This window comes from Boleophthalmus pectinirostris, unplaced genomic scaffold (assembly GCF_026225935.1).
Source record: "Boleophthalmus pectinirostris isolate CB_2022bp ecotype Guang Dong unplaced genomic scaffold, ASM2622593v1 HiC_scaffold_15, whole genome shotgun sequence".
Classification (NCBI taxonomy): domain Eukaryota; kingdom Metazoa; phylum Chordata; class Actinopteri; order Gobiiformes; family Gobiidae; genus Boleophthalmus; species Boleophthalmus pectinirostris.
Window position 1 is genome coordinate 9952967 of NW_026571070.1, and position 10880 is coordinate 9963846.

Consider the following 10880-nt stretch of genomic DNA (forward strand, 5'->3'; position numbering starts at 1 on the left):
AGACCGGGACTGACACCGGGACTGAGACTGGGACCAGACCAAGACTGAAAATGGTTTAGTCCTGGTTTAGTCCTGGTTTAGTCCTGGTTTAGTCCTGGTTTAGTCCGTATGCGGCACAAAAGTCCGGCATCGCATGGCAATTTTGAAAAACGAATGAACGAATGATACAGGGATTGCAGAGCCTTTCGTTGGCGTCACGAACCCAGGGAACATTGACCTGCAAAGTCTCAATACTGTAAACAATCTTGTAAACCCACGCATTTTGCTTCTGACTCTTTTTGCTTCTAAAATCCTCTGTTTCCTGTGTGTCTCATCTCCAGGCTCTTTTCCACGGGAAGTTCATTGACACTGGGTTCTCGTTGCCTTTTTACAAACGAATGCTCAACAAAAAACTCATCCTCAAAGACCTGGAGTCCATTGACCCGGAATTCTACAACTCCCTCATCTGGATCAGGTAACGGCCCATTATAAAACAGGAGAGGAAATTATATAAACATCTGCCAAAGAGACCAAGACGAGTCAAGTCAGTGAACGCCAAAAATCACAGATAAGAGCAAATAATACAATTAGTTGAGCTCATCTAACCATAAAATCTAATTACTTAATTTTTGGCCAGAGAAAACGAACAATGTGATTAAAAATAAGTGTTGTCTGTTATTTTGAGGTCAGTAAAAGAGGTGAAAAATAACATAAAAAACAGAACTGGTTTATTTTAAAGTGTTTGCAGAGGTCCAGAGCGGAGTTTAATCCCACGGTAACGCTGTCAACAACTTCTGATTCGAAAGCATAATCCAGTAATGAGATGCAGTGAATTTATCTGGCATTTATTCAATTACACGTGCTATTATTGCTACTTAGATAAATGTGCATTCATACTATGGACAGGCTCTCCTCTCCACAGATCTTAACGTAACATTCCCAGCTCGTCACCATAGAGATAGACGAGCATAAAGCCATATTTTTTAACAACTTTAAACTCATGAAATGAACGTTTTCACCACAAAAATTATAAAAGCATCTCTTAGACTCAAACTAAATGAACTTTATTGATCCAAAAGGGAAATTAACATCACAATATAATATAAAAACAAAGAGAAAAAAATATATATAAATGAGCAAATAATACGATTAGTTGAGCTCATCCAACCATAAAATGTAATTATTTAATTTGTGGCCACAGGAAAGGAGCATTGTGATTAAAAATAAGTGTTGTTTGTGATTTTGAGGTCAGTAAAAGATGTGAAATAGAACTAAAAAAAAACAGAACTGGTTTATTTTAAAGTGTTTGCTGTTAATGCAGACAACAACTAGCATGCTAAGCACCACTTCTGACTCAAAAGCATTTTATTTTTCAATAATTAGATGAAGTGAATCTTGCATTTATTCAAATGTGCATTCTTACTATGGACAGGCTCTCCTCTCCACAGATCTTAACGTAACCTTCCCTGCTCATCACCATAGAGATAGACAAGCTTAAAGCCATACTCTGGAACATCTTTAAGATCATGGAATGTTATTATTAATTATTATTATATTATATATCTTTTTTCTTTTAATATATGGTTACATTTGTTTGTTTTTTTCCCCTTGTTTTATTATATATATATTTATTTATATTATATTTTGTTTTCTGGAAATTATGAAAATAAATGGCTTAAAATAATAAGAAAAAAATAAGGCATAATTATATAAATGTATTCTGAATTAAAGTGTTTGGGAGGTTTAAAAAAAAAAAAAAAGATCATGAAATGTACATTATTCCCACAAAAATTTTAAAAGCATCTCTTAGACTAAACAAAATTTATTTAGAAATTATTTGGACACAGTAGCTCAAACATCACAATATAATATAATAACAAAGAGAAAAAAATACATATAAATGATAATATTAAAGGTGTATTGTGTAACTTTTCTAGTGGAGGGTGCGTGGAGAGGCGACCCTGCTTACAGTTAGAACGTCTGTTTTTCTAGGTGTTTTAGAGAAATAAAGCCACCTGTAATTGAATAAGTTAGAGCTGTTTAATGTCATACTGTGGATCATTTGAAGCAGAGCAATGACATTACCATAGAAACAAGAAGGTGACGGACCCCAACCGGAAAGTTACACAGTGCACATCCTAAATTAAATCCTAAATACGTAGCAAAAATAGCACAAGATTAGTGTCAAATAAGGCATAATTGTATAACGTTGTGGGTTTTTTAATGCTTCCTCAGGGACAACAACATCGAGGAATGTGGCCTGGAGATGTACTTTTCCGTCGACATGGAGATTTTGGGGAAGATCACGTCTCACGACCTCAAACCGGACGGAGCCAACATCATGGTCACGGAGGAGAACAAGGAGGAGTATATCAGGTACCACAGCCCCAGTACAAGCAAAAAAAATTACCACAAAAAGGGTCAAATGATGCAGTTTTACACCTAATTATCCAACGAAAACAGGTTAAGATCACAAAATGTTTTTAATTCATGCCAAAAGTAACAGTGCAATGATATAAAGCAAACTACACAGATCAATTCATGTTGTTGTTTGAAAAATATTTCACATTTTTCTTGGTGTAAAAAGATACAGTATGAGTCAAATGCTCAGGAAATGTTTTTACAAGTTACGCAACCTCAATCTGAATTTTAAAAACTGACATAAAGATGTATCTTCAGTGGACATCTCAGGACTGTATGTTCTTGTGGCTTAGACAAAAATGAATAAGTAAATTCATGTGGAAATTAAATTAAAGGGCTTATACCTGATTTTTTTCCCCATGTATTTGAACAAAAATCTGTCTTGCTCCAGTACAGATATATTGTAAAAGCAGCTGTTGAGGTCAAATCCGTGTATCATTCATTCATTCGTTTTTCAATATAAAACCAAAAATAAGAAAATGAAAAAACAACTGTTTTCTTCATTATTTGTCTCTAAAACCAAAATGAAAAAACGGATAACGAGTCATTTTTTTCAGTTTTCAATTTTGTGTTGTAAACGGCTGTTTCCCGTTTACGTGACTTCCGTGACTGCGATGTCAGACTTTTGCGCTGCATACGGACTGAACCAGGACTGATCCAAGTCCGGGACCAGAGCGGGACCAGAGCTGACTCCGAGCTTTGACTCTGTGCCTCCGCTGGGGTCCGAGCCTCAGCTTCGAGCTCCGGCCCTGCTGTGGGCTCTGAGCCTCCCGGTCTGGTCCTGGCCTGGTCTCGGTCTCAGTCCCACTCTGGTCCCGGTCTGGTCCCGGTCTGGTCCCGGTCTCAGTCCCGCTCTGGTTCCGGTCTGATCCCAGACCTGGTTCAGTCCTGGTTCAGTCCGGCATCACAGTTTAAGTCACGTACACGGGAAACAGTCATTATCTGTTTTTTCCATTTTTCATTTAAACACAAAATCGAAAACTGAAAAAACTAATCATGATCTGTTTTTTCATTTTGGTTTTGGAGACAAATAAGGAAGAAAACAGTTGTTTTTTTGTTTTCTTATTTTTAGTTTTATATTGAAAAATGAATGAACGAATGATACACGGATTAGGTTAAAATAAGTCTGCTGTGTAATGTCTGCATGTTATTGTTAAAAAATATAATGTCCATTTGCATGTTAGTTGTTGTTAGTTACAGGTACAGCACTGTTGAGACTTTCACATAGCCCTTACTTCAGGATCATTCCACGCCAAATCTTCGAATGCCCCCACTCGACCATATCAGATTTGACTGAAAGAATTCTAGGAGGTTCACACACTTTCCAACAGGAAAAGTCCCAAATTTTAGCTCCCAACTCCTTATAGTTTTGTCATTAAAAAATATTTCATCAACTCTGCCCTGACCTGTTTTGAGCAGTTTTTTCCAAGGAGCCACTTTCAGATTGCTGTATCTTAAAAACTATTTAAGGTTGGTCTTTCAAAGTTTCAAGGGTTAAAATTTGGCAAATATACTTGTAGAATCTGGACTTTTACACATGTGCTTTTGGTTTATCACACGTATAGTTTATTAGGAATGAAATGAACACTTTGTTGAGTTAAGCTGTGTGTCAAATATTCAGTGTTTTCTTAGCTTCTGAAAGTGCTGTCATTTTTTTGGTATAACATGGTAAAGATGGAACCAAATTTATTTTTTCAATTTTTAACACTTAATATTTTCTAGAGCGTTCATCACAGAGGCTCAGTTTTAAAATACAAAGTACGCAGCCTGTGTGGGAAGGTGTGTGTTCAATATCAAACCTCTGTCTTTGAAACTGCACTTTCCACAGTCCTTCAAAGATGCCCTCAGATTTGAAGAGTCGAATTTTCTAGCAAATTCAAGCCCCGAGAAATCTGTGATAAACCAAAAGCACATGTGTACAAGTCCATATTCTACAAGTGCATCTGACAAATTTTAACTCTTGAAAATTTGAAGGACCGACCTTAGTTTTTTAGACACAGGAATCTGAAAGTGGCTCCTTGGAAAACTCTGCTCAAAACAGGTCAGAGGGGAGTTGACAAAATAGTTTTTAATGACAAAAATATAAGGAGTTGGGAGCTAAAAATTTGGGACTTTTCCTATCGGAAAGTGTGTGAACCTCCTAGAATTTTTTCAGTCAAATCTGAGACGGTCGAGTGGGGGCATTCGGAGATGTGGCGTGAAATGACCCTTCTAGGTTTGTAACTGATAAAAACCAACTATTTGATGCGAAAAATGTTGGGATGTAAACCTTTTTTAAGAATGAATTACAACTTTTATTTTGTTTCTTGTAGCCTGATGGCAGAGTGGAGGTTTTCTCGCGGTGTGGAGGGTCAGACTAAAGCCTTTTTAGACGGGTTCAATGAAGTGGTTCCTCTGCAGTGGCTCCAGTACTTCGACGAGAAAGAGTTGGAGGTGAGTCTTTAAAGTTCTATAAATCAGAGGTGTCGAAACTATGGCCCAAATGATCATAGACATTGAAGTTTGTAGAGAGGATGTTCCGAGGAAAGAGAAATACAGCGACTGTTTGTTCTTTGTTTTTTGCATGCTCCTCTTCCATAGCTCTTCAAGTAGAAACGCCTCCTCCTTACTCTAGAAATCATGCTTGTTTACAGTCGGTGCATGTTCAGTTCAAGTTCCCTGTCCTGAACTAATTTAAAGACCAGTGCGTCAGTCTTTAGACCCTTTGTCTGCGTCGGTGCGTGCCATTGCTGGAAGGAATCTCCAAGAATCTCCTTAGTTTGCCTTCGCTCCTTTTCCCGCGAACTGGTCGTGGATTCTCATCTGCCACCGCAACAAATGTGTGCTGACTGCGAGGAAGCTACTGTTAAAAAAAAATAAAATGCTAAGAACCGCTGCGTTGGTCGAGTAAACGGCGTCTTGCTTATGCGGAATGCGTGAGAGACGAACGTAAATCACGTAATCCCAGTGCGCCGCTCAGTTATGCTAAAAACGTAAAGAGTTTGATTGACAACCTGACAAGTTTTGCTGGCCCCACCACGTCGACAGCTGATGGATTTTCTTTTTTTAATTACAAGGCTGCTGCAACTCTACAATGTCTAATGTCCGAACTACCCATAAAAGTTTCTGTGTGTCTATATATGATGTACAACTCTGGGACAGTCTGGATGCCAAAATATCCATAAATTCAAGTTATTATATAAACATATGGTCTAATCACAGGATATAAAGAGAAGATCTTAATATCAGAACAATATTTCCTTCTGTAGCGCTGGTTTATGCTTGTCGTTTCCTGTTTCTTGTGTCTGTTGTTTATTATTGTTGTTATCCTTAACCGTTGTAGTTCATTTAGTTTAATGTATAATGTCTGAAAAATACAAGAGAAAGCTCATGTTAAATTAGAAGAGGGGGTGAGATTAAATAAGTTTTCTTCGTCCCGCTCCTTTTAAAAAAAAAAAATTATTATGATTTCACTAATGTTACCGTATTTTCCGCACTATTGGGCGCGCTCTTAAGCCTCCAACCCCATCAAAAAACGGCCGCGCACCCACAATCCAGAGCGCCCTGTACACGAATCCACTCGGGTGTCTCAGCACGACTTCAGTAAACTGCAAAGCTGCACCACCCGCAGCGCACGCAAACACACACAGAGCAGAAAGCGACCACGTGGCGAAAAACACTCACAGCCACACTCATCACTCCACTCCGACGAGGAACGGAACGAAGGAAGCGAGTGCAACGTGCCACTTCTAGACACGACTGAACAACTGAGTCACTGCGAACACGCCGACAATCCAGCGGTCCCAGACAGCACCCTCCCTACACGCCACAACTGAACAAAGCCCAGAATCACCGTGAACGCGCCAAACAAAGTCCCACTGACCCATCCAACTGTTGTGTTTCGTTTAAAGTCTGGTGCGGTTTATTTGTGAAAAAAGTTAGAAAATAGACCATTCAATGACAGCGCGCCTTATTATCCAGAGCTCCTAATAGTGCGGAAAATACGGCACATGTTCTGTTGTTTAAGATTGTAAATCTCTTACTTGCCCAATAATGCTAGTTTGAACTTTCACTGACAATTTGAAACAAAAAAGATCCTCTATACAACCTTTAAGTGATGAATAACTACCATCTGAATAAGTCTGAGAACCAATCTGTGACCCTCTGCTTCAGATAACACCCCTGTCCTGGATTATATGCTTTAATCATGCTCCCAAATCCAAACTAATGCTACTCTGAAAGATTACATTTGTCTCAAAGGAGTAGCTGCTTGCGTTAAAGTGCAAAAACTAAAAAGTGGTCATTCAAAGCAGAGTTGTAAAAGCTCTTCAGTCCTGTTCGTGTTATTGAAGTTGATTGTGTTGTAGGTGATGCTGTGTGGGATGCAGGAGGTGGATCTTCAGGACTGGCAGAGAAACACTGTGTACCGACATTACACCAGGAACAGCAAACAGATCATATGGTTCTGGCAGGTACGCACCATCCCTGCATTTGAATTTTATGTTTTTGACCAGTGTTTCCCCAAAGACTGGGTTGTGACCCTCAGGTGGGTTGCAAGAGATTTTTTTGGGTCGCCTTGTCACGATCTGCATGTAGGTCTGCAGTATACAGTTTTGACAGTATTTCTATGCTTATTACTTTCACTACAACATATATGTGTGAATTGAGATTTTATATGCTTACAAAAAAAACACAGAAACACGCTCTCCTCCTGCACCTGGACGGGAACGTGCTACAAAAACACAGACAGGCCCACCTATCTCATTACAAATGTTGAAATGTTAAGACATGTTTTGTAGAATTTCTAATCTTTCTGTAATTATTTTATTGACTATTTTTGTTCCAGTATTGCTGGTTCAGTTGAATGTTGAAAAGAAAAAGAAATGGACTACCTTTAATGTCCAAATAGGCGACTTATGGATCCTTTTGTCGCTGCTTCTTTTTTCATTATTTAAAACTTGAGTAATACTAAATGTTCAGAGAGACATGATCACTCAGTCAACAATAAAATATCCTCATTAATGTTCAATAATGGTCAAATCCACCTTTATTTTGTGATTTATGAATAATGTCTATTGACTTGGTTCGTGAAGGTTTGTGACTTTTAAAACATGGGTCCCCAGAAAAAAAGTTTGGGAAACACTGTTTTAGACACTTACAGGATTATGAGAAGGAACAACATCCATATTAGTGTATTGTAATTTACTTAATAATTATTTGAAACTGTATCGTACGTGACATAAATATAAATCTACACCTTTTGTCCTTGTGTTTGTGGTGCAGTTGGTGAAAGAGGTGGACAATGAGGTGCGTCTGCGTCTGATGCAGTTTGTCACAGGGACCTGCAGGCTCCCACTCGGGGGCTTCGCGGAGCTCATGGGTGAGACCAGAGAGGAAACAGAAGATCGAATGTATTATATAATCTAGATTTTAGTTATTTACCTTTATTTTTCTGTGTGTTTTTTTTTCTTTGCAGGAAGTAACGGGCCTCAGAAGTTCTGCATCGAGAAAGTGGGCAAAGACACATGGCTGCCCAGGAGCCACACCTGGTGAGAATTCCTGTTTAAATATTTGATTTTATAAACTTTTTTCTTAGTTTGGAAGACTTAGGTCTACGCATAAAGCAAATAGTGTTGAATTATAAACGTGTAAACTTTGGTGACTGAGCCTTATCAGTTCGTGATGAACCGTTTCAGGGTGTGGCTGTACACAAGTGAATTTGCACAATTTGTCTGTGTTTACATTCTGCCACTACATGTGCAGCTACATGAAACGCTTGGCTCTTTAATATAATACGTGATTGAGGTGACAGTGTTGCTGCCTTGACTAAGTTTTTCCGAACCGCATAAATCCTCGCAAAACTACGGTCCTCGCTTTCGCTTTTCACCGGCACGGGATCTCCTGAATCTCCGCTCCAAATCTGGCATTTACAGTATTTTATTTTCACATTTGTATAATGTTAAAACAAATTGTTGATTTAATAAACACACAAATGGTTTTACATTTTGTTCCAATACTGTACCAAAAATTAACTGACCTTGACCTCAAAACCGAAGTACATACCAAACCTTGTTTTTTGTGTACCATTACACCTCTATTATTTAATCATGCAAAAACAAATTTAAAATACTTGTACTATGCCTGTTGTTACTAATATGTAAAGGTGCACTCTGCCGCTTTTCTTGTCTCTATGGAGATGTTATTGCTTTGCTAGAATGATCCAATCATGGTAAAAATGTTTTGTTTTTGCAATAAAATGCATGAGTAAGTGCAACACTGACTGCAGTTACATGCACACTAAAATCTTTATTATTATTATTTATTTTAACATTATTAAAATTACTTGTAAACAGTAAAATCATCTAATTTCTTTCTAATCTAATCTAACCCCCTCTGATCGCTCACATCAATCTCTGTGGTTTGCAGCTCAATTAAATAATCCAGTCTTATTTAAGGTCCAGACATCAAACATTCAGATTTTGGTGTGTATGTATCCGTAGCCACTCATAATTGTAATACAACCTCCACTAGAAAAGTTACGAAGTGCACCTTTAATTTAGCACCTTCAGTTATTAAAGGGCCAGTATTAAGGTATTTTCAGCTCTGTGTTATAATGTTGTTTTCTCATCATAACAGACCTGGAGTTGTGTTTTTTTTCATTAACACATGTTTAACTCACAAATCCTGCATATTTAGGCTGTGTTCTTCTCTCAACCTGAACACACTCTGGTCCACCTTGTGATGTCATATGGTAATACAGGAAGTGCTCCACTGTTTTTTAAACTCCCACACACCTTCACTAGAATCATTTGGTTGATTTTAGCCCTGGAATTGTAAATCTCTACCGAACAAAAGGTTAAAAAGGAGCTGTTAAATTGAAAACTACCACTACATGACATCACGAAGTGGAACAGAGCATTTTGAGATTTGGAGATGTAGAGCGGAAGCGGACGGGTGGGATGATAAACTGCAGTCCCGCAAACTAAATATGAGAGTAAAGTAAAATATACAAATGATGTTTGCCTATCATACATCATTCGTGCTGGATGTTTTATTTGGCATTAATAAAAACATTTTAAGAAGCATAAACTTGCGGACGTGGTCTAATCTCGTGACGTTTTAGACAATTCCTTTCCGCTTAAGAAAGAGTTTAGAGAGTTTAAGAGAGTTTAAGAAAGCGAACGTCACCATTTTGTGGGATTTGCAGGCTTTATTTTTAACTAATAAATAAAAAAGGATTACTTTAAAGGTGTGAATGAAACAAAACACAACTCCAGGTCTGTTTTTGAGGCAGTAATAACATTAACAACATGTCTAAGAACTCATGACAGTCAGTTTTGTGTAATATTAGGAGCTTTAATAACAGTTTTAATGTTCTTAAACGCATTTATACCGCAAAGTTAACTCTTTTAATTCATTATTTCTTGTATTTTATCTCCTCTCTCTCCAGTTTCAATCGCCTGGACTTGCCTCCTTACAAAAGCTACGAGCAGTTAAAGGAGAAGCTTCTTTTCGCCATCGAAGAGACCGAGGGATTTGGCCAAGAGTAGCCCCGCCCCCCTTCTCCTCCACTTTGCCCCGCCCCCTCCTTCCCCTTCCCCCTAGCCCCGCCCCCCTCCCCAGCCCCCACCTCCGCCTCGACTCAAAAACTAAACAAAAAATTGCACAAGATTAATCACCAATGTATATAAGCTATTTTTCTCATTTTTAAACCAAAATCTTAATTTGCAGCATTGATTTTTGCCGCAACCCATTTTAACAAAAACTGAAAAAAAAAAATCTCTTCCTTCTCCTCTTTTTCTCCTCTTCATGAAATATGCAAGCATCAACATTATAGATTTTTAAGATGCCCCCTACTGGCTGGCTTTTTAATAGACTGATAATGGGGAGATTTTATACAGAGATCCTCTTTTACGGCTCTAGTTCTATAGGGCTATTAAAAGGTGAGTGGACGTGCCTAAAATATTTTCGTTTTATTCGTTCTCATCTGTGCTTGCATGGCTGCCTACACAAGAGACTGTTTCGAGTGCATTTCTCACACAACTCCACTTTAAAGCTTTTAATTTGAAAATCTACAGTGTTTTTTTTTTTTTTTTTTCTTCACGGACTTGGAACTACGCAAGACCCCTTTATGAAGCGACCGGAGCGATAGAAGTTTGTTTTTTTTGTTTTGTTTTAAACCTTAACAAATAACGGAAAACTTAACATAATTTCGCCAACAACGTGCTGAGAAAAAAGCTCGGTTTAGTAACTTAAAATGATCCACGGAAAAGTGTAGTGTTTTTATTTAGATATTAATTAAAAAATAATGAACTTTGCAGATAGTAGATGGCTAGATTCAAATTGTATCTGTCAGTGCAGTTACATGCAAGCAGGAACTTTAACTTGTATATTTACATAAAGTTTGGACATTGCCTGAAATGTCCCACAGTGTGACTTTAAACGTGTCTATTTGTTCAAGTAACAAGCGTTTTTATTACTTAAGAAAAACCTTAAAAACT

The 10880-nt window shown here is 37.9% G+C and overlaps 1 protein-coding gene across 2 annotated transcripts in view; it reads left to right on the plus strand.

Moving 5' to 3' along the window:
• The window catches only part of LOC110158668 (NEDD4-like E3 ubiquitin-protein ligase WWP1), a 55163-nt gene extending 44713 nt beyond the window's left edge, over positions 1 to 10450 (plus strand). For both annotated transcript variants that reach the window (XM_055150769.1, XM_055150770.1), the window contains exons 19-25: positions 321 to 454; positions 2215 to 2355; positions 4713 to 4833; positions 6747 to 6851; positions 7663 to 7759; positions 7856 to 7928; positions 9830 to 10450. In XM_055150769.1, the coding sequence (XP_055006744.1) occupies positions 321 to 454; positions 2215 to 2355; positions 4713 to 4833; positions 6747 to 6851; positions 7663 to 7759; positions 7856 to 7928; positions 9830 to 9929 (771 nt within the window). In that variant the 3' untranslated portion in view covers positions 9930 to 10450. The remainder of the gene's footprint in view (positions 1 to 320; positions 455 to 2214; positions 2356 to 4712; positions 4834 to 6746; positions 6852 to 7662; positions 7760 to 7855; positions 7929 to 9829) is intronic.
• Positions 10451 to 10880: the final 430 nt, after the last annotated feature.